This window comes from Syngnathus acus, chromosome 8 (assembly GCF_901709675.1).
Source record: "Syngnathus acus chromosome 8, fSynAcu1.2, whole genome shotgun sequence".
NCBI classification, from domain to species: domain Eukaryota; kingdom Metazoa; phylum Chordata; class Actinopteri; order Syngnathiformes; family Syngnathidae; genus Syngnathus; species Syngnathus acus.
In genome coordinates, this window is record NC_051093.1 from 4,312,591 (window position 1) to 4,336,984 (window position 24,394).

General features: G+C 43.5%; 4 protein-coding genes and 1 long non-coding RNA gene across 7 annotated transcripts; 1 reads left to right on the plus strand and 4 right to left on the minus strand.

The window, feature by feature from the left end:
- The first annotated feature begins 2,592 nt into the window (after nucleotides 1-2,592).
- On the plus strand, nucleotides 2,593-11,716 carry LOC119125809 (myosin heavy chain, fast skeletal muscle-like). Its single transcript, XM_037256675.1, has 41 exons — nucleotides 2,593-2,640; nucleotides 2,715-2,762; nucleotides 2,836-3,061; nucleotides 3,148-3,291; nucleotides 3,380-3,536; nucleotides 3,626-3,653; nucleotides 3,725-3,830; nucleotides 3,908-4,000; nucleotides 4,084-4,147; nucleotides 4,229-4,327; nucleotides 4,396-4,499; nucleotides 4,565-4,703; nucleotides 4,780-4,898; nucleotides 4,979-5,128; nucleotides 5,206-5,376; nucleotides 5,470-5,776; nucleotides 5,841-5,914; nucleotides 5,998-6,085; nucleotides 6,163-6,280; nucleotides 6,353-6,476; nucleotides 6,538-6,674; nucleotides 6,752-7,007; nucleotides 7,091-7,333; nucleotides 7,406-7,582; nucleotides 7,685-7,830; nucleotides 7,918-8,008; nucleotides 8,081-8,470; nucleotides 8,554-8,680; nucleotides 8,745-8,863; nucleotides 8,953-9,149; nucleotides 9,230-9,413; nucleotides 9,478-9,643; nucleotides 9,718-9,842; nucleotides 9,954-10,262; nucleotides 10,325-10,528; nucleotides 10,605-10,730; nucleotides 10,816-10,986; nucleotides 11,073-11,177; nucleotides 11,248-11,343; nucleotides 11,414-11,545; nucleotides 11,622-11,716. Exons 3-41 carry the CDS (start codon nucleotides 2,855-2,857, stop codon nucleotides 11,640-11,642), a joined length of 5,814 nt encoding a protein of 1,937 aa, XP_037112570.1. The 5' UTR covers nucleotides 2,593-2,640; nucleotides 2,715-2,762; nucleotides 2,836-2,854; the 3' UTR covers nucleotides 11,643-11,716.
- Nucleotides 11,717-12,725: 1,009 nt separating this feature from the next.
- Nucleotides 12,726-15,740, minus strand: LOC119125857. Of its 2 annotated transcripts, XM_037256783.1 has the most exons (11): nucleotides 15,647-15,740; nucleotides 15,410-15,570; nucleotides 15,175-15,327; nucleotides 14,925-15,069; nucleotides 14,640-14,806; nucleotides 14,412-14,567; nucleotides 14,193-14,334; nucleotides 14,010-14,119; nucleotides 13,715-13,888; nucleotides 13,335-13,373; nucleotides 12,726-13,265 (listed from the first exon to the last, which is right to left on the minus strand). In XM_037256783.1, the coding sequence occupies exons 1-11, from the start codon at nucleotides 15,657-15,659 to the stop codon at nucleotides 12,855-12,857; spliced, it is 1,671 nt and encodes a 556-aa protein (XP_037112678.1). In that variant the 5' UTR covers nucleotides 15,660-15,740; the 3' UTR covers nucleotides 12,726-12,854. The 2 variants fall into 2 exon arrangements, with proteins under 2 accessions (XP_037112678.1, XP_037112677.1); XM_037256782.1 differs by having other exon boundaries at nucleotides 12,726-13,256; nucleotides 15,410-15,726.
- Nucleotides 15,741-15,745: 5 nt separating this feature from the next.
- Nucleotides 15,746-16,741, minus strand: LOC119125946. Its single transcript, XR_005098553.1, has 4 exons — nucleotides 16,463-16,741; nucleotides 16,064-16,193; nucleotides 15,857-15,985; nucleotides 15,746-15,782 (listed from the first exon to the last, which is right to left on the minus strand). It is a non-coding gene; the product is annotated as an uncharacterized LOC119125946 (long non-coding RNA).
- A 91-nt stretch (nucleotides 16,742-16,832) lies between these two features.
- Nucleotides 16,833-22,918, minus strand: stxbp2 (syntaxin binding protein 2). Of its 2 annotated transcripts, none has more exons than XM_037256770.1 (19): nucleotides 22,784-22,918; nucleotides 22,065-22,114; nucleotides 21,874-21,955; nucleotides 21,615-21,691; nucleotides 21,380-21,455; nucleotides 21,190-21,293; nucleotides 20,926-21,077; nucleotides 20,768-20,852; nucleotides 20,118-20,248; nucleotides 19,953-20,060; nucleotides 19,817-19,874; nucleotides 19,655-19,720; nucleotides 19,489-19,569; nucleotides 18,573-18,714; nucleotides 18,409-18,515; nucleotides 18,183-18,281; nucleotides 18,020-18,105; nucleotides 17,410-17,567; nucleotides 16,833-17,297 (listed from the first exon to the last, which is right to left on the minus strand). In XM_037256770.1, exons 1-19 carry the CDS (start codon nucleotides 22,821-22,823, stop codon nucleotides 17,182-17,184), a joined length of 1,818 nt encoding a protein of 605 aa, XP_037112665.1. In that variant the 5' UTR covers nucleotides 22,824-22,918; the 3' UTR covers nucleotides 16,833-17,181. The 2 variants fall into 2 exon arrangements, with proteins under 2 accessions (XP_037112665.1, XP_037112666.1); XM_037256771.1 differs by having other exon boundaries at nucleotides 22,780-22,854.
- A 176-nt stretch (nucleotides 22,919-23,094) lies between these two features.
- On the minus strand, nucleotides 23,095-24,109 carry LOC119125927 (protein PET100 homolog, mitochondrial). Its single transcript, XM_037256909.1, has 4 exons — nucleotides 23,950-24,109; nucleotides 23,733-23,819; nucleotides 23,592-23,624; nucleotides 23,095-23,371 (listed from the first exon to the last, which is right to left on the minus strand). The coding sequence occupies exons 1-4, from the start codon at nucleotides 23,974-23,976 to the stop codon at nucleotides 23,282-23,284; spliced, it is 237 nt and encodes a 78-aa protein (XP_037112804.1). The 5' UTR covers nucleotides 23,977-24,109; the 3' UTR covers nucleotides 23,095-23,281.
- Nucleotides 24,110-24,394: the final 285 nt, after the last annotated feature.

Here is a 24,394-nt window from a genome sequence, read left to right on the forward strand (position 1 = left end):
AACACAATTATAGTCTTTTCGCAGTGGGGGTGATGGTGTAGCGGCGGACATTAGAACATGCTACGTCATCCAAAGCTCGCAGGTGCAGTAATCATTTCAAAACACATTTGAGCAGTACTAGCGAAATAATAATAATAATTAAAAATAATAATAATAGATATTCTGTCCTAATTATATACGTTCTATCTATTTCAAGTACAGAATGCATGTTTTGTTATGTGAGTATTAAGTATTAATACAGTCATTACATTCCAATTTATTTGTAATTACAAAGGCAACACCGCGGCACTAATCCTCACAGATGCTCGCTTTTCAATGTCACACTTAAAGATTCAATGGCACTGACAAGTTAAGTCGCACAATGAATCATTTTAGGAGCACTGTGTAAATGATAGTTGTGGAATGACAACAGGCCTAATATAAACTCTGGACCATTACAGAAATGTTAAGTACCTCACTAATACATCTTTTCCTTGCAAGCTCTAAATGGTCCAGTGATGACAGCACAAATTAAGAGTAATCCCTGTTAACAGGACGATTACCCATGATCCTCAGTCAGACCATATTTGAAAAACAAAAGTTGTTGTATGGATTGATAAATCACTGGTGAACTGATGTACATTTCCTCAAATAGTGGACCGAGTACCCTAGGGAAAAATAATAAAAACCAAACGTTAACTAAAAATTTCAACTAGCAGATTTAATTGCTATTCTTTAAGACATTTCAGCCACGCCTGTGGTCTATTTATAGTGCCCGGATATATTTAGACTTTAAAGCTGTCTTAGTTCAGCTCATTAGATTACATCAGCGGACTGCCCATGATGACAAAAATGTAAGGAATATGATCATGACAAAGGGAATATTTTATTGTCCACAAAAGTCCAGTTGTTAAGGCCAACTTTATTTATTTTCATCTAAAATTAGCGTTCTCTTTTGCTTGCTCGGATGCTCACACGAACTAAAAATGACCCCACTGTGTCATCACCTTAGCTGAGAGAAGCAATAAATTATTTGATTGGTGGTGGCAAACAACCTTCTACACTCCATTTTAGATAACTAAGTGGACCTTTAAAAACGCACTTTCTCAAAAGAAAAGGTCTATAGGTCAGATACAATTCAGCTACCTTTGTTCTTTTAAACAATTTTGGAGGTATTTTATTTCATTTCAAGGGCTAGATGTGTGGGACTCTTAAAAAGGATCTGCAAACACAAGGATATTCTGAAGAGTTCTTTTTTGTTCTGTAAACCATTCCGACGGGTACGAAAAGCCGACAAGAATTTCTCTATTTCAGGTCTATTACGACTCAGACTATTTTTACCTTTACAAACTGAAGAGGTTTGAGTTAAATAATGATGCCACCGTGCCGTCAGCGTGATCTGGGCTGCAACATTTTGTCACCGCGCGGAACAATGCCTCGCATGGTCACAGCTGATGTCAAGGTGACCCAGGAAGCAGTCATGCAATCCGTGGACCAAGGCACAACTTGGGTAGAGATGAACGCCAAGCTGCAAGGTGTCAAACAACTGGACGCATGCATCTCGCTGCCAAGGAACTCGCACCTATTTACGACACCACCCATAAACCTTTGCTTTTTCCAAAATAGATCCCAACGGAAAATCAGCGCAATAGGTAGCGGCCGACCGAATAAGCTCGATAAATGGTGAACTTGGACTCAAATTGAGTTGAGGTTATGAGCAATTCTTTTCAGGCCAGCTGAGGAAACCTTTGACCTTGTTTGAAATAGCATCTACACAACATGTTTAAACACTCCAAGGTCAAAAAGGTAAATTTAAAAGGCGGCAGCAAGTCTGCAGGACATATTTGAAAATTAAATGACTAAACTACCAAAGTAGATTAGCATTTAGCTAAATCCAGATTTCCAAAGTGACCCAAGTCTTGCCTCATGCTTTTATTCATGGTGGCATCTCCACCATCTTGTTTATTATCAAAGGACTAATTTTGGGTCTTATCAAAGTCTGGATGACAACTGTTAATCCATCACATTCCAAGGCGACATGTAATCCTCTCCTTTCGTTTTCTGGAACAGCACTTGGCCAATCTTTGACATGTGAGCTGTGTGGTGCTTCTGCAACTGTATACCGCTGACATTTGTGCTTTGCCAAAACCACAGCCAGGGCCTGGCACAGCGTGCCAGGTCAAGATGATCATATGTCGCCGATAATTAAATCGGAAACAACATTTGGACATGGTGGAGCCCAACAACTTCTATAATGCGGAGTTGGATTTTATTATTGTGACGTTAGCTTGATCTATAAATGTATCAATTTATATATTAACACTATAAAAAGTTAGTTTCAACAACACTTCAATACTTCACTTTCAATAACACCTGAATTCCCTCAATATCGGGGTATTGTAATAGTTCCATTATTTTATTTTTCTCTCATTCATGGGTGGGTATTTAAATCGGCACAGGGGGAGGGTTGGAATGAAATAAATGGCAACCATAAAACAAGTGGCATCACAATCATGTTAAATGTCACTGTCACAGGATTAGCGACACCATGGCAAGAATACATGACCAAGTACAGCAGGGCACACCTACCAAGGAGACATGGGTCCTCTATAAAAGACAGTGCCCGGGACTCTCACAATAACTGATAGGCTTTCAACACAGGTTGGTGAATCAATGGCATCTATTTTTGTGGTATTATTTTATAATAACTCATCCTACTGATCTCTGATTCATAGGATCACAAGAACTGATCTGATTTTCATCTTCTGGTGGGACCTTAAGAGGTAATCACAATTGCGTGTAATGTAAACATTTGATGAAGTGATGGAAGCAAATTTGAACTGTGCCTTCTCTCAGTGTCCAATAAAGTGCCACCATGAGCACCGACGCAGAGATGGAGCAGTATGGCCCTGCAGCCATTTACCTCAGGAAGCCCGAGAAGGAGAGGATTGAGGCTCAGACGGCTCCCTTTGATGCCAAGTCAGCCTTCTTCGTGGTCGTTCCTGACGAAATGTACGTCAAGTCCAAACTCATCAAAAGAGAGGGGGGCAAAGCTACCGTCGAGACACTCGATGGAAATAAGGTAAAGTCTATCGAGGCCCCAGATGAAACCTACTTGAGGAGCCTTCACTGGCAAATCAGTTCCAAATGAAAGAAATGACCTTTCAGACCGTCACTGTGAAAGAGGATGACATCCATCCCATGAACCCTCCCAAGTTCGAGAAAATTGAAGACATGGCCATGATGACCCACCTCAACGAGCCTGCCGTGTTGTTTAACCTCAAAGAGCGTTTTGCATCATGGATGATCTACGTGAGTCGACATCAGTGTCCTGCTTTTCAACTCTGGATGGTCTGAATTGAAGTCATGGACTTGTGAGAGCAACGCAATCTCTTTCCAGACCTACTCTGGGCTGTTCTGCGTCGTGGTCAACCCCTACAAGTGGCTTCCTGTGTACGACCAGGAGGTCGTAGGGGCCTACAGAGGCAAGAAGAGAATTGAGGCTCCGCCCCACATCTTCTCCATCTCTGACAACGCCTATCAGTTCATGCTCACTGGTAACAATGTTTTGATCAAGTCCTGAAACCACGACATTGTAGTAGCTACAATTAATAGCTAATATTTTTGGCTACTTCTCTCATTTTAGACCGTGAAAATCAGTCCATCCTGATCACGTAAGTCATGAAAACAACTATTTTATTTGAAATTTTGAGACACTGCACTGAAATATCCTTATCTTCTCCAGTGGAGAATCCGGTGCCGGAAAGACTGTCAACACCAAGCGTGTCATCCAGTACTTTGCAACAATTGCAGTTGCTGGAGTCAAAAAGGCTGAACCTGGGAAGATTCAGGTAAAACTACAATTATACTCAAAAGAGCATGGTCGCTCCTAAAAATCTTTGTTGACGGTATGGTTGTGCCTTTGTAGGGTTCTCTGGAAGATCAAATCATTGCAGCCAACCCCCTGCTGGAGGCCTACGGTAATGCCAAGACCGTAAGGAACGACAACTCGTCCCGTTTCGTAAGTAGCTCAATCAGAACGCTTTCATTTCCGCATGTTGACTGTCAAAGACAAAAACTGACACGTTCCTGGTCAACATTTAGGGTAAATTCATCAGAATCCACTTTGGCTCTACTGGCAAGCTGGCCTCTGCTGATATTGAAACTTGTGAGTTTTCAGACCCCATGTGAGTGGCCAAAAAAATGTTGGCTACAAATAAATCCTCATGTGTGTCTAACAAATGGTCAGATCTGCTGGAGAAGTCCCGTGTCACCTTCCAGCTGTCAGCTGAGAGGAGCTACCATATCTTCTATCAGCTGATGACAGGACACAAGCCTGAGGTGCTCGGTATGCCACGACAAATAAACCCCAAAAATGTGTAAAATTGAAAATATACTCACTGAACTTCATTGCAGAGGCCCTTCTGATCACCACCAATCCGTATGACTATCCGATGATCAGTCACGGTGAAATCACTGTCAAGAGCATCAATGACATTGAGGAGTTCATCGCAACGGATGTGAGTCAGCAATAATGACGATTAGCATATCTGCGAAAAATAACCCTCACTTGTATTAAATCCAGACCGCTATCGACATCCTGGGCTTCACTAGTGAGGAAAAAATTAGCATTTACAAGCTGACTGGTGCTGTGATCCATCATGGCAGCATGAAATTCAAGCAGAAGCAGCGTGAGGAGCAGGCGGAACCTGATGGCAATGAGGGTAACCACAACAATTCTCTGATGTCTCCACACACAATATGAAACGTTACAAGATGATTTTTTCTTTTTTCTTTTAGAGGCTGACAAGATTGCCTATCTTTTGGGCTTGAACTCGGCCGATATGCTGAAAGCTTTGTGTTATCCCAGAGTCAAAGTTGGGAATGAATATGTGACCAAAGGTCAGACCGTCCCACAGGTAAGGAAAATAAAATTGAGACTCCATCATAACTTCCATATTGAACGAAACAAATTGTTACCTTAACATCTCTTTACTAGGTCAACAATTCTGTGTCAGCTCTGTGCAAATCCATCTATGAGAAAATGTTCTTGTGGATGGTCATCCGAATCAATGAGATGTTGGACACAAAGCAGCCAAGACAGTTCTTCATTGGAGTGTTGGATATCGCTGGATTTGAGATCTTCGATGTGAGTCACACAACATTCGAATCAGCTCAGACAAACACATCAGTGGATTAATGCGGTGTAATATCTGTATTTTGTAGTACAACAGCTTGGAGCAACTGTGCATCAACTTCACCAATGAGAAACTGCAACAGTTCTTCAACCACCACATGTTTGTCTTGGAGCAAGAGGAATACAAGAAAGAAGGCATCCATTGGGAATTCATCGACTTTGGTATGGACTTGGCGGCTTGCATTGAGCTGATTGAGAAGGTGAGACAATCGTGCTTGCATCTGAGAACATTTATGAATCTCAGTGTTCCTCCAAAATGACCAACACCATTTCCCCCCCCCCCCCCCCGATAGCCAATGGGCATCTTCTCCATCCTTGAAGAGGAGTGCATGTTCCCCAAGGCGACAGACGTGTCTTTCAAGAACAAGCTGTATGATCAGCATCTTGGCAAGACCAAGGCCTTTGAGAAGCCGAAGCCCGCAAAGGGCAAAGCTGAGGCCCACTTCTCACTGGTCCACTACGCTGGTACTGTGGACTACAATATCACGGGCTGGTTGGACAAAAACAAGGATCCCCTGAATGACTCCGTTGTCCAGCTCTACCAGAAGTCTTCAAACAAGCTGCTGGGCATGCTGTACGCCACCCACGCTGCATCTGAAGGTATGAAGCTCATCCTGCAAATGTCGTTTTGGTGTGCTTATCTTGACAAACATTTATGAAACAGAGAGTGGTGGTGGCAAGAAGGGTGGTGGCAAGAAGAAGGGTGGTTCTTTCCAGACTGTCTCTGCTCTATTCAGGGTAATGTCACTCATATGTGTGAATTGTGTACCTCATGAGATCATGACTTGAAGTTGCAAGAATGATGACATTTCACCTCACAGGAGAACTTGGGCAAGCTGATGACTAACTTGAGGAGCACTCATCCTCACTTTGTGCGCTGCCTGATCCCCAATGACCATAAGACCCCAGGTTTGATGTCGTCCTCGTAGGGTTCTACTCCAGACAGCTGTTTGAAACTGAAATTAAATCTTTTGAACAATGTTCAGGTCTTATGGAGAACCATCTGGTTATCCACCAGCTGAGATGTAACGGTGTGCTTGAGGGTATCAGAATCTGCAGAAAGGGCTTCCCCAGCAGAATCCTCTACGGTGATTTCAAGCAGAGGTGAGTGCGAGAAAATTGGTTTTAGCTGACCTATCATGAGGTCAACAAAATATGTTTCTCATTCTCTTGTAGATACAAAGTATTGAACGCTAGCATCATCCCTGAGGGTCAGTTCATTGACAACAAGAAGGCAGCAGAGAAATTGCTGGGCTCCATCGATGTGGATCACACTCAGTACAAATTTGGACACACTAAGGTGAGTCACCAATGGCACATAGATTGGCAAGTCACTAAAAACTCTTGTTCACAACACACAGGTGTTCTTCAAAGCTGGTCTGTTGGGTACCCTGGAGGAGATGCGAGATGAGAAACTGGCTGCATTGGTGACCATGACTCAAGCTCTCTGCAGAGGATACCTCATGAGGACAGAGTTTGTGAAGATGATGGAGAGGAGGTAGAAACTTGACCAAAAACCAGATGTGTTTCAAGTGAAATGCAGTGGATCCATTTTCTTCACATTGTGCTTCCTAGAGACGCAATCTTCACCGTCCAGTACAACGTCCGTTCCTTCATGAATGTGAAGAACTGGCCATGGATGCATCTGTACTTCAAGATCAAGCCTCTCCTCAAGAGTGCCGAGACTGAGAAAGAGCTGGCGCAGATGAAGGAGAATTATGGCAAAATGCAATCTGACCTGGCGACTGCTCTGGCCAAAAAGAAAGAGCTGGAGGAGAAGATGGTCTCCCTGTTGCAGGAGAAGAATGACCTGCAACTGCAAGTGGCAGCTGTGAGTGGTCTCTGAGATATCACCAGATCAGTTGTTATAATCGTTTATGTACAAAAACAAACAATGCTTATTTTTAACAACAGGAAGGTGAGAATCTTTCAGATGCTGAGGAAAGATGCGAGGGGCTCATTAAGAGCAAGATCCAGCTCGAGGCCAAACTCAAAGAGACGACCGAGAGACTGGAAGATGAAGAAGAAATCAACGCTGAGCTGACCACGAAGAAGAGAAAGCTGGAGGATGAATGCTCAGAGCTCAAGAAAGATATTGATGATTTGGAACTCACCTTGGCTAAAGTAGAAAAGGAGAAACACGCCACTGAAAACAAGGTGAACTTCGACTTCATTTTAAATTTCACCAGCAGAAACAGCTGGCAATGACGTCATGCTTCAATATTTTAGGTGAAAAACCTGACAGAGGAGATGGCAACTCAAGATGAGACTCTTGCCAAGTTGACAAAGGAGAAGAAAGCCCTCCAAGAGGCTCACCAGCAAACACTGGACGATCTGCAGGCAGAGGAAGACAAAGTCAACACTCTGACCAAGGCCAAGACAAAGCTGGAGCAGCAAGTGGATGACGTAAGAACACCATCATGGCCACATCAATGATTCAAGTGGACTCAGGTAGAACATCTTTTAAGGATCATGACTCATTGTCATTTAAATCATGCGATGTAACAGCTTGAAGGCTCCCTGGAACAAGAGAAGAAGCTCCGCATGGACCTTGAGAGAGCCAAGAGGAAGCTTGAGGGTGACCTGAAACTGGCCCAGGAATCCATAATGGATCTGGAGAATGATAAACAGCAATCAGATGAAAAACTCAAGAAGTAAGAGAAAGAATCAGATTGGAACTTGTGGTTTCTGTTGATTCCTGCTGCAAAGATGTAGCATGTCTTTCTCCTTTCTCCTCAAAGGAAAGACTTTGAGACCAGTCAGCTCCTCAGCAAGATTGAGGATGAACAGTCCCTTGGTGCTCAGCTCCAGAAGAAGATCAAGGAACTCCAGGTACATTAATTACACTTGCCATGAGAAGATCTCATTGGGTTGCAGTCAATACAATACTATTGTCCCATCTAGGCTCGTATTGAGGAGCTGGAAGAGGAGATTGAAGCTGAGAGGGCAGCTCGGGCTAAGGTGGAGAAGCAGAGGTCTGACCTCTCCAGGGAATTGGAGGAGATCAGCGAGAGGCTCGAGGAAGCCGGTGGAGCAACGGCCGCTCAGATTGAGATGAACAAGAAGCGGGAGGCTGAGTTCCAGAAGCTTCGTCGTGATCTCGAAGAGTCCACCCTCCAGCATGAGGCGACTTCCGCCGCTCTCCGCAAGAAGCAGGCTGACAGCGTGGCAGAGCTGGGCGAGCAGATCGACAACCTCCAGCGTGTCAAGCAGAAGCTGGAGAAGGAGAAGAGCGAGTACAAGATGGAGATTGACGATCTCTCCAGCAACATGGAGGCCGTCGCCAAAGCCAAAGTTCGTTTCAGCCATTTTGATCCAAACATAAAAATGACCTGATCCCCAAATAGTAACTCTTCAAGATGATTTGGTCTTTGTAGGGCAACTTGGAGAAACTATGCAGAACTCTTGAAGACCAGTTAAGTGAAATTAAGACCAAGAATGATGAGAATGTTCGCCAGCTCAACGACTTGAGTGCGCAGAAGGCAAGACTGCAAACAGAGAACGGTGAGTAAGCCAACTATTTTCAGTTCAATGACCTCATTTTGAGAATCTGTACATGTCATTGCAGGTGAGTTTTCTCGTCAGCTTGAGGAGAAAGAAGCTCTGGTTTCCCAGCTGACCAGGGGCAAGCAGGCTTACACTCAGCAGATTGAAGAGCTCAAAAGACACATTGAGGAGGAAGTTAAGGTAGAAGAACAAAGAAGCATCCCTACCAGGACTTGGATCCAGTGTTCATATGCCACTGATGCTATCCAACTTGTTTTGAATTTATATAGGCCAAGAATGCCCTGGCTCATGCTGTTCAGTCTGCCCGTCATGACTGCGATCTGCTCAGAGAGCAATATGAGGAAGAGCAGGAGGCTAAAGCTGAACTGCAGCGAGGAATGTCCAAGGCCAATAGTGAGGTGGCACAGTGGAGGGCCAAGTATGAGACCGATGCTATCCAGCGCACTGAGGAGCTAGAGGAGGCCAAGTAAGGAACTTTGACATAAGGGTAGGATGTTTCCAGAGATTTTCTGCAAATGACATCCTAAAAATCTTTGCCCATTACAGAAAGAAGCTTGCCCAGCGTCTCCAGGAAGCAGAGGAGTCCATTGAGGCTGTGAACTCCAAGTGTGCCTCTTTGGAGAAGACCAAGCAGAGGCTCCAGGGTGAGGTGGAGGACCTCATGATTGATGTGGAGAGAGCTAATGCCCTGGCTGCCAACCTTGACAAGAAGCAGAGGAACTTTGATAAGGTTCATATCTCCATTGGTCGCATTCATCATGACTCCATTTCTAATGGGTCTTTGAAATGTTCAGGTCCTGGCAGAATGGAAGCAGAAATATGAGGAGGGCCAGGCAGAGCTGGAAGGTTCCCAGAAGGAGGCCCGTTCTCTCAGCACTGAACTGTTTAAGATGAAGAACTCCTATGAGGAGGCTTTGGATCACCTGGAGACCTTGAAGAGGGAGAACAAGAACCTGCAACGTGAGTCAATTTGCACTACAGTCAGAGCAAATGATCACAATGGTTGAATTTTATGGTTTGTTTTTGAACCGTAGAGGAGATCTCAGATCTAACTGAACAGATTGGGGAGACCGGAAAGAGCATCCACGATCTGGAAAAGGCTAAAAAGACTGTTGAAAGTGAAAAGGCCGAGATTCAGACTGCTCTTGAGGAAGCCGAGGTATCACATTATCAAATCATTCAATTGAATCGTCGATACTCTGGCTATTTTTCGGAATTCTACGGTTGCCATGACAAAACCGTGACACTGAGTCATGTTTCCCACACACAGGGTACGCTGGAGCATGAAGAGTCCAAGATTCTTCGCGTTCAGCTCGAGCTCAACCAAATCAAAGGCGAGGTTGACAGGAAGCTTGCAGAGAAGGACGAGGAGATGGAGCAGATCAAGAGGAACAGCCAGAGAGTGATTGACTCCATGCAGAGCACTCTTGACGCTGAGGTCAGGAGCAGGAACGACGCCCTGAGAATCAAGAAGAAGATGGAGGGAGACCTGAACGAGATGGAGATTCAGTTGAGCCACGCCAACAGACAGGCAGCTGAAGCCCAGAAGCAACTGAGGAATGTCCAGGGACAACTCAAGGTGAGGTCTTTACTCGATGCATACAAAAGGAAAAATGACTATTTGCTTTTTTTGTTTGTCAGGATGCCCAACTGCACCTTGATGATGCTGTACGGGGACAAGAAGACATGAAGGAACAGGCTGCCATGGTGGAGCGCAGGAACGGCCTGATGCTGGCTGAAATTGAGGAGCTTAGAGCCGCTCTGGAACAGACGGAAAGGTCCCGCAAAGTGGCCGAGCAGGAGCTGGTTGATGCTAGCGAGCGTGTCGGACTGCTTCACTCTCAGGTTCGTGCACAATAGTTCTAAAGTCTTTCACTTTCGGATACAAAACGGTTCTGATTCATAACTTTGTCACATTCAGAACACCAGCCTGATCAACACCAAGAAGAAGCTGGAGGCTGACTTCGTTCAGGTTCAAGGTGAAGTGGACGATGCCGTTCAGGAATCAAGAAATGCTGAAGAGAAGGCCAAAAAGGCCATCACTGATGTGAGTGAGAACGTGAACACTTACCTGGCACCACTGCCAATGCAATCAATATTTTGAAATATCAAAACAACACTCTTGATTTCAGGCTGCCATGATGGCCGAGGAGCTGAAGAAGGAGCAGGACACCAGTGCTCACCTGGAGAGGATGAAGAAGAACCTGGAGGTGACTGTCAAGGACCTGCAGCACCGTCTGGATGAGGCTGAGAACCTCGCCATGAAGGGTGGCAAGAAGCAACTCCAGAAACTCGAATCTAGAGTAAGAACTGCTCGAAAATTCTCTTTAGTCACATAAATGATTCCTAACCCTTCTGCTCGAACGTTTCATTTGTGTCCATTTTTCAGGTCCGTCAGCTGGAAACTGAAGTGGAGACTGAGCAGAGACGTGGAACGGATGCTGTTAAAGGTGTCCGCAAATATGAGAGGAGAGTCAAGGAGCTGACCTACCAGGTGCGTTCCATTCCGCCACACTCGCAAGTTTCCTTTTTGGGATCAGCAGCAAAAAATTTCACCCAAACAGACTGAGGAGGACAAGAAGAACGGGACCAGGCTTCAGGATCTGGTGGATAAATTACAAATGAAAGTCAAGGCTTACAAGAGACAAGCGGAGGAAGCCGTAAGTCCACCACATAGTGATTTCACAAAAATGACATTCACACAATGTCAACGTTTCTTTTCTATCACAGGAAGAGCATGCCAATACTCACATGTCCAGGCTCAGGAAGGTCCAGAATGAGCTGGAGGAGGCTCAGGAACGTGCTGACATTGCTGAGTCCCAGGTCAACAAGCTGAGGGCCAAGAGTCGTGATAGTGGGAAGGTGACATGCTTATTTTAAGTCGAAAATGTTTGGTCGCTCAAGGATGACTGATTATCTTTATGCTCTTTTTTTTCAGGGAACTGACTCTACTGAATAAGATCCAGGGAAATAATTGGAGGGATCCATAAAATATGGACCCTGTTGTCTGTCAATTCAATTATAGCAATAAATGAAAAAAGAAAACAAATCTGGTTTTTTGTCTGAATTAAAATAATAAAACAATCGACATTGTCTTCAAATGGTCAAACTGTAGAATCACATGAAAACAACAATCACCAAGTCAAAATACCGTAATTTTCTACTATAAGTCGCGGTTTTTTTTCATAGTTTGGGTGGGGGGGCGACTTATACTCAGGAGCGACTTATATGTGTTTTTCTTCAAAAAATTTCAAAAATAAAAAATTAAAAAAAAATGAAACCGCGATAAACGAACCGCAATGTAGCAAGGTGACCGCGACGTCGCGCGCGGCGTTGTTTACATAAAGGACAAAGATTGACTCGATGGAGCTCTCTTTCACTTCCGTGGATTGAAGTCGGGGGCCGGCGCTCGGCCGGGTGGCTGTCCAGGGACGGTGGATGGGGCTCGGACAATGCTTTTACGCACGCCCGGTCCTACTCTACCGAGCTGTCTTTCACCTCCGTGGATGGAAGTCGAGGGCCGGCGCTCGGCCGGGTGGCTGTCCGGGGACGGTGGATGGGGCTCGGTCATGGCTTTTACGCACGCCCGGTCCTATTCTATGGAGCTCTCTTCCATTTCCGTGGCTGGAAGTCCACGCCGCCACACGCCTGTAAGTTTGTTTTGTTAAATAAAGAGCCGTTTACCAAACCCACGTCTTTCCTTGAACTTTGTTAACGCTACAATATAGTTATATAGTAGATCTGTGGAATAACGACGAGGCTGAAAGAAAAAAAACATTGCGATTGTCCATAAGTGTGCATTTCCAGTCATTTATTTCATTTATTTCCAGTCATTTATTTCATTTCCAGTCTCATGGAGTTTGTTTTCTCTCCCTCTCCTTTTTGTCTATGTGAAGCCCTTTGAGACTGCTTGTGATTTAGGGCTATACAAATAAACTTGACTTGACTTGATTTATTTATATTTCACATTATGTTCATGCAAAAAAAATCAACTTATTTTGTTTCAACTGATAACAGAGTGGTTCATGCATTTTTTGGGGGGTGGGGGGGGACTATGTTGTGAATACTAAATGTCAAGAATTGAGGAGGGGGGGGTGATTGTAATTAGGATAACCAACTACAACAAACAGTGCCTCTTTCTTCTAATTTCAACTTACCTTGATGAGACTGTCTAGTGTTTATTACCAGCGTTCTTCTGATCTTTCTTAGCTTGCCCTTTTCCATTGCCCCGCCCCTTCACTGCATCCTCTTTGTGTTTCTGCCCCCCTTGAGTCACTCCGACTTTAAGGTGGGACGTGTGAACCTTCTCAATCAGAGAGAAGCAGTCTTCCTGTGGGCCGATGGGGCCGGATGCGGACCCTTCCTGTCCCGGAGGGCCAGAAGTAACGGGATTCGCCTTCCGGGCCGCTTTGGGCTGGGGCGACGACGGCCTCGAACGGGGATTCCTGGGGCTGGGGATGAGGTTCAGGTTCAAGGAGACGGGTCGGCCAGGTCTCGGGCTGAGAGGGATCATGAGATTTTCTCCTGGGGCGCCCAGAGTGAGGAAAACCTCTGGGAAAGACTGGTTGACATTCTTGTGTCCCTTTAGTAGGTGAGCAAATAGAAAATGGCGATTGAAGTGTTTTTAAATATACACGTCAGATAAGCTTACCGTTTGTGGTGTGAAGCTCATTGACACCTTTACTGTCATCTGCAAAGGACATCATAAATTGGAATGAGATCCACCGATAAGTAGAAAAATTAAAAATCTGAAATAAGAAATGAAAAAAATGAAATAATAAAAATAAATAAATAAATATAAACTGTCTGTTTCATTTCATTCCACCCTAAATAAATAAATAAATAAATCATAAGTGAATAAACAAACAAACAAATACGTAAATAAATAGATCAATAAACAAAAACAGTCTCTGTTCCATTTCATTGCACCCTATGGGAGAACAACAAAGCCTTTCTGATTCAAATTTTTATTCTTACTTGTTTTCTTTTAAAACAAATTCAATTTATTCATTCAATCTTATTGTGGCTTACTTGAGCTGCGGAGTCAAGCGTCCGCTGATATTTTGTCTCGCAGTTGAAGGATGATGATTTTGGCAGGCTGCAGCCCGAAGGTGCCGCAGTCGTCTGGGCCTGAGGAGTCGGCTTTTTCGCCCCTTGTCTTTTGGAGGCTGTGCTTTCAACCACACTGATTTGTGGGGCGCTAACCTGGAAGTGAACCATAAAAATGTGTGAGTTACGTATATACCAGCACAATTGATTAGGTAATATTGATAGAAAACATGATGAAAAATCTTTTTGACCCCAAATAATTTTTAAAGAAAGAAACCTTCGTGGTGGCACTTATCCCGGGTAGGGAGGGCAGAGCGAGCCTCTGGTCATCCAGCCTGTGTGCCTGGCTGGAGGCCAGCCTGAGGAACAACCCATCCGTATCTGGACCTGCATAAAAGACTCCCATCTCAGAGCAAGAGAACAAACTTGATGACCTCAGAGTGGCCCGTGTGGCGGTTACCTGCAGGGGTTTTATTTGGGTTGTGTGTGGGCGTGTTGGGTGTGCTCCTGCTTTGGGCTAAAGTGCAACGCTGCTCCTCCATGCGTCCTCTCTGAGCGCGAGTCATCATTTTGAGGAATTGTTGCTGATCAGGTGGAGAGAGCTTTAAAAAAGAAATTCACAGAGGATAAAGAATAAAAAATAAAAAAAGACTAGCCCCTCCTCCTCTCTCCTCCTCACCTGCTGGGAAGTGTCACTTCTGTCTAGGGAGCCGGACCTCCTTTGAGCTTTGTCAGATGATTCTGAGGTGGGCGAAACTTTGCGCTGGGGTTTTGGAGTGCCTAAATTCTGACCGATATGAGGCGCAGAACATCTCTGATCATCAAACCTGGAGCCCTGTCATTGGAAAACAGCATTGGTGGATATTGAATAGCCACTGGGTTTAGTTTTGCTGAAAAGTCCCCTCACCTGGACTTTAGAGACCATGTAACACAAATAGCTCGCGTCTGTAGTTGATGCTTGGGAGGGGCCTCCATTTTGAATCCCGGGCAACGATGGAAGACAAACTCGCTGGTCATCCAGACGTTTGCCTTGCGAGTTGGCCAGCAGGTTGAAGAACTTGTCAGAATCCGGACCTGCCCGGAAACAAGGAGACATATTGACCAATGTAATCAATAGCAAATGAATCTCATTAAAAAGACAGAATGATATCGTAAACATTCAGACTTGCACATAGATAAGTGAGCTTGGAACCTGCGGCTGCGGCGTTCTGGGCGGGCTTGTGTTTAGGGGAAGTCTGCGGACTAACGTTGAGGACACATCGCTGCTCTTCCATGCGGCCTCGCTGCGCGTGAGCCATTAAGTTGAGGAATTGCTTCTGCTCAGCTTGACTCAACACCTGCAAAAACGATGCATTAATTTCCTTACTTGAGGTTTTTTTTTCCTGACATTTTTTTCGCTACATTTGAAATAGGCTGTCAACAACAGTTATCTGTACTTCTACCTTTTTGGGGGAGGTCTTAGCTTGGCTCTTGGGGCGTTCTATGTTCAAACCAGGGCTGAAAGAGGCCGAGCGTGCAATGTTGTCTCCCTTCCGTTCCGGCTCCAAGGGCTGGATTTGATGTAGGGAGCAACTTTGGTTTTCCATTCTGCTCCCCTGGACACAGATTATAAAATTACTTCAAATCTAATATACCATTCCGATATTGGTTTGGATATAATGTATGTGATGTAATAACCTGGACTTTGGAGACCATATAGCACAAGTAGCTCGAATCCGTGTCAGATGATGACTGCGGCTCATTTTTGTCCAAACCGGGTAACGAAGGAAGAGACACGCGTTGGTCGTCGAGCCGTCTGCTCTGACTGTTGGTCAACAGATTGAAGAGTGCGTCGAAATCTGGGGAAAATGGAGAGGAGGAGGACATTTTTGTTTTAAATTCAGTGTCGACCAATGTGGAATTATCGCCGGTCACCTTCATTGGACATCGCAGCATGAGGCTGCTGGTCAGAGTTTCTTGTGGTGGAAGTGGCCCCGTGCCCGAGATTCAGGGAGCAGCACTGGTCCTCCACGTGATTCGTCAACTTTTGCTGTTCCTCGGGCGACTGCACCTGTCGGAGGCCAAAACAATGCCATTAATTAGCGTCATAAAACTTGTTCAAACATGTCGGGTAGCTCAAGTGACCTTGCTGGAACTCGCGTGGGCTTGACACTGGTTGCCGGGCAACAAGAGCAGCTTCCTGTTCATGTCCGGAGTGCTCTGGGTCACTGAAATCTGAGGGGCCAAGCCCTCATGTTGAAACGTTTTTGTCTCCTGAAAGAAAGAAAAATGGTGACTTTACGCAAAATTGAATTTTTAGTGTACTTGACACTTTGCTGCTGCTGTTGACACCTGCTGCTCAGCAAAATGTCGTTGTTGCATTGAAGCAGATGTAGGGATTGACTTGTGCGGTTCTTCCCTTTGTCCTCGCTGTGATGAACTCATGATGTCCGGAAATTGCTATGGTCTACCTATATGGAATCTTGGGAGGATTAAAAAAAATCTCATAGTATTTGCTATATAGTACACTTAAATAGTACTATCAAAAACTAAAAAAAAAAGTATATTTTGATTTATTCAAATTGAGTTGCACCAAGGGACAAATTGTTCATAGCCACACAGTCAGTAAGAATCAAACCAAATGATCAAAAGCAATATTTTTTTATTTAACCTCATTGGATTGTTCAAATAATATTTTTAGACATTATTATGGCACAGATATTTGTAAGGATGATAAAAACGTTTGCTCACCATCCCAGCATGACGCTCTTCTTCTGCGCACAAAACCACATCAAAAGTCAGTCGATGATGAACGGAATCTTCGCTTTGCTGCGGCTGAGGTTGTCCCAACGTCCTGCTGATCTGATTGTGTACCCAACTCAGCTGGGACGAAAGGCTTTTAAATGGAGTTAAGTGCTGAGTATTAACCCATCGCCATTAACGCCGCAGCCCGTGTCCCTTTCTTAATATTGCCATATGTAATCCGAGATGAAAACATAATCCTCGGGATGGCGATGGGATGCTCCTAAATGTACCCCCCCCCACACACACACACACTCGCAATTAAGAAGTCTCTACGTGGTCGGCAGAAGGCGCAAGCTAATGACAATCAGAGCAGATCCACGGTAAATATTGCTTCTTTTATTACTTCTTTTATACATGACAAAGACACACCACATTCCAGCATTAGAATTAAATCATGTGCAAGGATATCAAAGACAGCAGTTGCCATTAGATTTACCTGAATAAAGTGAGTTGGGGGTTTAATTTAAGGTACCTTCAAAGGTTCATACAGTGATGTTATTCACGGGCTGATGAGGCTAGGAGGCATTAAAATACTTTTATATGAGCACAGAACTAATTGCAGAGCAAACTATATAAACAATACTAAGAAAGAAAAAAAAGTGATCTTCATGTGACGTACTTATGTAAAACCCGGAGCCAATCAAAAGAAAGGAAAGGTTCTTCCTTCATTGTAGCCGCCCACTGTTAGGATCCGCGTTGTTTTCGCAATCTGGATTAGGAACCTGATCGAGACTCTTGAGGTCGTTGAGGAAGACGGTTGGAGTAAGGATGTGAGAGGAGCCTGTCAAAGATTGAATGAAAAAAGGAATTTACAATGCTAAGCTAATGCTAGCTTGAATGAACAAATGTGTGTTTTTGTTTTGGACGCTGGGCTGAAATAAAACAACGCTTACCAATCAGAACCTCCCATTTGCCGGCATTGGCTCGGGTGACTTCGTAAGCGGCGCGCATCTCAGAGTGGGTCACCCCGCCGATGACAAAAATAATGAGCCTGGGTCCGGTGTGATACTCTGTTGGAGGTCTGTTGTTGTGCCACTGGCCCAAACGAGCACTGCACAAATAAACAACAAGGACGACGTGCGCCGTTACATAAATCAGAAATGATAACTTGCACTTAAACAGCCGGAGTCGTTTTAATGACTACTCAAGATTGATTTTGTGCACTTTGCGGAAGAGGAAGGACACGAGCAGATTATGAGCTGAACCCGCCCAGGTTGCAAAAATGGGAATCCCCGGCAGGATTACGGCAGCGTTTTATGCAAAACGGGCTTATTTACCTTTTAAACCTTCGACTCACTCCCACTATTTTCCCCAAAGAGCTCCACTTGGACTTAGTTACAGGGATAAAGGCTTTTATCTGACAAAAATAATCTGTCTGTGACCTCTCATTTAGTTTCGTTTGAACACGAATTTCTAGGAATGTTCTAAATGGACTAATGGATCATCAGGCTGACAATTATGAAGATCAGCGGTTTAAATTTCAATTTAGTTATAATAACCTACCTGACTGCCGTGTGAGTGGTACTGATGGGGGCGGGGTCCGAAATGAAGGGCCAGTTGCGCTTGTCCAGCTTGTCTTCGATGGCGTTCTGAGAGAAGCGACTTAGTTCAGACTTTGTGCTTCGTCAATTATTGCCCAAAAAAAAAGCAACGAAAATTCTCACACCTCCATGACGTCCTTGAGGATGGGCGTCCATCTGGAGAGCTGGTACGTGCTGTCGGCGCGCTGTTTGCGATCGGGCAGAGTCACACCGCCATTGACTCCCTAAACACATTTGGTACAAATTGAGTGACTGGCATACCTGGAACTAATGTAGATTTAATAAATAAATAAATAAAAAAAGAAAAAGGCAGTGTTTTTTGAGTTTCCCACTGTCGCCGTAAATAAATACCCCAGCGATGATGTTACAGCCCAGGTTCTGGAAGTTGGTGATGATGTTTCTGTCAGCCGTCACGTTGGCATGCTGGATGAGTTTTTCCAGGTTCTCCTCACCAATGCCTGCAATCCATCACATCAGCCACAGTTCTGATTTATAAAAGAAAGGAGGGGTTGCACCTTTTTTCTTGTGGAATATGAAGAGCAGGATGATGCGGATCTTGTTGTAGGCTGAAACGTCGTTGTCAAGCAGTACGGGCACGATGCTCTTCATGGCGTCTTTCAGAGGCTCCCCCTCTGCATTAGCGCCCATCACCAAGTCCTGTGAAGAGAGAGACAGGGAAACAGACAAGAGGGATAATTATGGACTCGTTTTTGGCTGCCAGAGTTTTGTAGAAAGTCCTTTACGCATGTCATTTATAGACCACACGGCAGTGAAAACCGAAACTCCCAGGCCTTTTGGACCTTGCCGTCCTGATTAAAAGCCAAAACAAGCTAGCGGGATTTACAAGGTGGTGGCGTTGAAACACGCCCATGACCAAGTAATGCATCACTCATAAAACAGAAAAAGAGGACATGAGGTGGTATCTTCTGTCTGGACACAAAACCGGGTCTCAGGCCCGGACAGTGGTGTTATCCTATCCCTGATGAATCTAAGCCACAGTACTTGGAAGGCTTTGTACGTCGTCATGTCATTAAATGCGTGGGGACATTACAGCTTGCTTGCCAATGGCATATGAAAATTCACACTCGGGATGCCAAATTCTCGGATCGCGTAACCGAGTTACGGTAACGCATCCTCGCCGATCCCTTCCGCTGATGGAAATATCTTGGCTTTGTTTTCAAAACATACTCATGGGCAGACAAGTGCTGATAGGTTTAATGGTCCGGGCTTCCCATCCTGTGTTGGAGGATCAACAGTCCATTAACCTTCTATTTATAATGTCAGCTACAAAGTGTTCTGTGACCAGATGTGGCCAAAGATGACCTCTGCAATGTTCCAAAAATAGCAATTACAATAACATGTTGTTGATTTAATCGTCAATTCATTGTGGCATCTCTAAAATTGAGACTGCGAGACTGACGAAACGCTGACCTGTTCCACTTCGCAGAGCTTATCAAGGGACGCCTTGAATTTCTTCATACAAGCTTCGGCCAAGTGCAGGTGTGTGGAGTACTGTCACAAAACAAACACGTTCATTCATAACGCAGCACGAGTGACAAGAAATTGCATTTAGACATAATAAAAAAATGTCGCTCACCATACTCAACTCCTTCTGATACTGTGGCATCTTCTTTAACATCTGCGAGAGATCTTTGATGTTTGCCTTTTGTGCAAAAAAATAAGAGAACCATCAAAATAGCACTATTAACAAATTAAATTGTGTGTATAATGACAACAAAATGGACAAAGACAGTCATACATTGTCAGTGCACATTCTCTTGCTTTCACAAAACGTGTTCAGCAGCTCCGTCACTTTCCTACAACAACAAAAAAAATCAATGGAAGGAAGTCAATTGACGAGGACAGTGTGTGTGTTTGAGTCCCGCCATACTCACGTCGAGACATCGGCAATGTGCAGATGTCGGAGTTGAACCCAGAGCTCGTCGTCTTCATCCAGCAACACTTCTCTCTCTTTGGCATTCCCAATGCCGGTCGTCTGATAACTATTCCAAAAGAGTTTAAGCAAACAATACGCAGGGAAATGAGACAAGTGTACTCACGTGTATATGTCCTTTTCGATGTCCAGCAAATCGTAGGCCATAGCTTGGAAGGTCAGCTCGTGCAGTAGAGGCGAGATGGGATCGAAGCCACGGTCCACGATAATGAGCTGCGAGCGCCCCTTGTTTACCCCCTGAAATCAATCGAGAAATGGGATTAACACAACATTAATTCAAATATTTAGTTTTATTCCGCCATGCAATCCACATTTCATTGTCTGTGTGCATATGTGGGGAGGTTAGATTTTCACACCGATGCCGTATCGTAGGGGTTATGTTTTTGGCTACATGGGTTGATGGCGGACTAACATGCGGACGAACTTTGAACGCCCTTGAATTCTTTTCCTCTCATGCAACATACTGAATATTCTCAAGGCAACACCAAACAACCAACGAACACAGAAAAAATAATACATGCCTGATGAGATTCATCCCGGAGCTAGGAAAAGGTGAGCTAAGAGAAAGAAGAAAATAGGGGAAAGCAGCAGTGAAGAAAAAAAAAAAAGATACCCACAACCTGTAGAGGTGAAAAGCTGCAGCATCCTAAAGTATGTTTACACTCTTATATGGAAAAAGATGCTAGAGAAGAAAAAAAGGAATAATAATTCACTTGTGTACAACATGTCAAAGAGGAGTAAGTGAAGGGCTTGAACCTCTCCCATGCTTGGGTTGTCCGCTTTGTGAGCATTCAGATGCTGGTAGACCTCTTCGGCCAGTTTGGCGGTCCTGTCCGCTCCGCTACGGGGACACGAGCAAAAATGAATGAGTGCAATTGTTTTTGCTTATATGGAAGTGACAAGGAGGTGCCTACTTGCGATATCGGATGGCGGGGTACTCCTTGAGCGTGTCGCATAAGGTAGCGATCTGCTCGGCGAGACTCTCGATAATTTTGTCTTGGGTCTCTTTGTTGGATTTGGGGGTGTAGAAGGAGTGGAAGGAGGTTTGGTGGTCCAGGGAGAACACCTGCCGAGAAGACGTGGAACAAGAATGATTTTCAAGAGTGAGAGTAAAAATAGATATTTGAAATATAGTTTTGTTTTTCTAGTAGGATTTTTTTCCCCCTGAAAAATCCTACCTGAGACTCATACGGCAAGAAAGCGACGTTAATCTCTTTTAACGTCTTGGTGGATTTGGAGACTCTCGATCTTGCAATTTCATTGAAAAGATTATCAGGGCAAGCTGGTGGAGTCAAAAATAAATAAAAACATAAAATAACCTGGGTGACCATTTTGATTGTTTTGGATCACATCGAAGCGGTATCTTACTGTCTGTGAAGAAGACGTGGGCTGCTTTGTAAGTGAAGGCGGAGTCCTTGAAGTCGTTAATGAGAGCCCGAACAGACTGAAAGTTAAAGTCTTTGTTATGGCTTCATGAAATCAACGTACCCTTTTTTTGGGTAGTTTGTGAGTATAAATAATTTAAATACACCTAAAATAATTAGTTTGATATAGAAGAACCATTGAAGTAAATAAATAATTTAAGTTTAGTGAGTAAGCAGACCTTCTCCACCGGTGAGATCAAATATATGGCTTCCAGGCAGGAGATGGGTTCCCTGCTTTTATTGAGGTCCTCCACAACTGAAAGCACACGAGACCTCAACAACCGCGCAAAAAAGGAGTAACACTATGAAGCCATCAGTATGAAATTAATTTAGATAAGGATTACTTCATCCCGAGGACAGGAATTATGTCAGGCATGGTCATGTAAATACTTTGCACTCAGCCGGACACGTGACCAGATTTGCACACAGCATACTTACTAGTGACCCCTTCTGCCAGAATGTCTGACATCTTGCAACAAGATGACAGAATCCGCATGCTCATGTGGTCCACGATAAGAACCTGAAGCCATTGATTAAAAAAAAATATATATGTAAATACTATTTGGAAATCCAAATGAGCCTTTGAGTCTCAGCCATTTAGTTGTGTATTATATTTGGACAACGTTTACCTTCCACTCTCCATCCTTTCTTATACTCTTGATGACACCATTTAGGATTTCTGTTGAGATAAACACAGAGATTATAAAATTGCAGAACTTGAGATGCTCTGAACCACTTCCTGCTGTTTTGTGACATTTTATAAGAGGTTGCAACAGAACACTAGTTGTGAATCCTTTGCACCATTGAGTTATAGTTTGACTGTAAATAGAACAAAAAAAAAAAAGAAAACCCAACTCGGCAGATTGTGGTTGTTTTATTCATATATTATTAATTAATGCGTTTTTTTTTTTTAAACGAGTCAATTAAAAATATAAGTTACATAAAATCTAAATCGTGATATATGTTTAATATTAGCTAAATTTTCAATAATTATTAAGTGTAATCGATGGGAAGAAAGACTTGCCGAACTTCCCTATTACGTAAGCTAGCTATCATTAGCCTTCAGCTGCCAGTCATTATCAAGTGCTCAACGGCCAAGAAATAAAGTTGCTATTGAAATTTTTCACAAAACAATATTTTGCCTCCTTGCTAATTACGTCGCCCGTGTGACATTATCTCTATTTGACGTTTTACTACAGATTTTAGCCCGGAAACACATTCGAGAAACACATTTTGTTCTCGGACGTCACATTCACTTCCCGATTCATCCCACGAAACTTCACTTTGAGCATGTAAACTAATATGCTACAATTGGAGACAGTTCGAGAATATAATATGCGCCACTTACTTTCGCCTACGATTGTTTTTAGCCCAATCGGTGCCATCATCAGCAGTCGGTTAACTTGTCACTGTTGGCCACTTCCTTGTTGTTAAAGTCTGACTACCTGCTTGTCATAAAGATTTCCTAGGGAAATAGTGACCCCTACAGTCCACCAACAGTATAACACACGGCTCACCCAAATCTCAATATGGACAAACGTTACATCAGGAAAAATAGACCTGTGATGATACTCTTATTAAAATGTATTTATTTACGTATCATTAAAAAAGCTTGTGACACATGATATGATGCAATTTTAAAATTAAATACACCAAACATCAAAAAGCCGAACAGCATTAATAGTCAGTGAATTGTCATATAAATCATAATTACATCACATGAACATGCTGTCAAAGTTCAATGGGAAAATTATCATAGGAATGAAAATCACCCCGTTCCACTCATTCTTGCCTGATACAACACAAACAGTTTTGGTATAAATATATTTTTTGGGGGGCAACAACTTTAACTCTCTGACTCCAAAGAGAGTTGTTTCATTCGCTGCTGCTCGTTTCGTGCTCGAACTTTTTCCTTGAAGTCCTCCAACTCTTTTCTCTGCAAGTGAACATGATAAACATTAGTCGGAATCATGTAACTTTTAATGTTATAAAGTTGACGGGAACCCCCCAAATATAGAACTAAATGGAGGGGCAAGGGTACAAACCCAAAATGATGGTCACAACTACAATGCAAATCAATTCTTGACAGATTTCTTTCCCAGAAAAGAAAACAACTTAAAGACTAAACGTAGAAATGAAATGTAAATGAATCTTACTTGAATTCCCTCGTCAGCTGGGAAGATCTCCCTCTGCGTTCCACAAAAAGTTCATTAAAAAAAAGAGAAAGCTGGATCAGTTTTACGTCACCCATTTACGGCATTTTTCAACTTTGTGTGAAATTAAACTACGCTACAAACCTTCCGCTTTACGATATATTCCTCAAAATATTCTGCTTGATTTGAGATCCAAAACATAGTAACAGGAAAGGATAAATACAGCACCATCTATTCCACAACATAAAAAAAACACAAGCATGTCAGTCAGTAGCCTTGACTATGACTTGAACCAAAACAACACCGAAATCGTCAGTCCTTAAAGAGTAACGGTTAAAAAAAAAAACCCAGCTGTACTTACTTTGAACATCTCTATTTTAACGCCCATTCTGACGTAAAATTTCACCACGGTAACTGAAGCGTTATCTAAATTTGAGCTGCAGCCGAAGACCTTCACTGTAGTGTCAACCTAGCTAGCTAGCCGCACCATTGGTGCATTACGGTAACACGGCACCTACCGGCGGCGTTGGTGATCTTCAAAATAAAAGCATAATTATTGGAAGATATATACAGTGATCCCTCGCTACTTCGCGTTTCGTTTATCGCGGCTTCACTACATCGCGGATCTTTTTTTCCCAAATTAAAAAAAACATTTAAAAGTCAAAATAAAACTTCTAAATTGAGGAAACATGTGTCTAACCTTTAGAACAATGTAGTATTGCTCCAAATGTCCGTTTACATTCCTTTAGAAGTCCGTTTTCGCGTGTTAACACGATGGTGAATTAGCATCTTTCCGCTAACTCGTT

Excerpts from the sequence above, each read along its gene's own strand:
- stxbp2 (XM_037256770.1), bottom strand. The coding sequence starts at position 22,823 with ATGATGGCACCGATTGGGCTAAAAACAATCGTAGGCGAAA. Across the intron at positions 20,249-20,767 it reads ACAACCCAAGCATGGGAGAG|GGGGTAAACAAGGGGCGCTC; the intron begins GTTCAAGCCCTT and ends GATTGATTTCAG. Across the intron at positions 18,106-18,182 it reads TCCTCAAGGACGTCATGGAG|AACGCCATCGAAGACAAGCT; the intron begins GTGTGAGAATTT and ends CGCTTCTCTCAG.
- LOC119125857 (XM_037256782.1), bottom strand. The coding sequence starts at position 15,667 with ATGCTGCGATGTCCAATGAAGGTGACCGGCGATAATTCCACATTGGTC. Across the intron at positions 15,328-15,409 it reads ATATGGTCTCCAAAGTCCAG|GGGAGCAGAATGGAAAACCA; the intron begins GTTATTACATCA and ends ATCTGTGTCCAG. Across the intron at positions 14,568-14,639 it reads ACATGGTCTCTAAAGTCCAG|GGCTCCAGGTTTGATGATCA; the intron begins GTGAGGGGACTT and ends TTCCAATGACAG.
- LOC119125927 (XM_037256909.1), bottom strand. The coding sequence starts at position 23,976 with ATGGGCGTTAAAATAGAGATGTTCAAA. Across the intron at positions 23,820-23,949 it reads TTAAAATAGAGATGTTCAAA|ATGGTGCTGTATTTATCCTT; the intron begins GTAAGTACAGCT and ends GTTGTGGAATAG. Across the intron at positions 23,625-23,732 it reads AATATATCGTAAAGCGGAAG|AGGGAGATCTTCCCAGCTGA; the intron begins GTTTGTAGCGTA and ends TGTGGAACGCAG.
- LOC119125809 (XM_037256675.1), top strand. The coding sequence starts at position 2,855 with ATGAGCACCGACGCAGAGATGGAGCAGTATGGCCCTGCAGCCATTTAC. Across the intron at positions 4,899-4,978 it reads AAGGTCAGACCGTCCCACAG|GTCAACAATTCTGTGTCAGC; the intron begins GTAAGGAAAATA and ends TCTCTTTACTAG. Across the intron at positions 10,263-10,324 it reads ATGTCCAGGGACAACTCAAG|GATGCCCAACTGCACCTTGA; the intron begins GTGAGGTCTTTA and ends TTTGTTTGTCAG.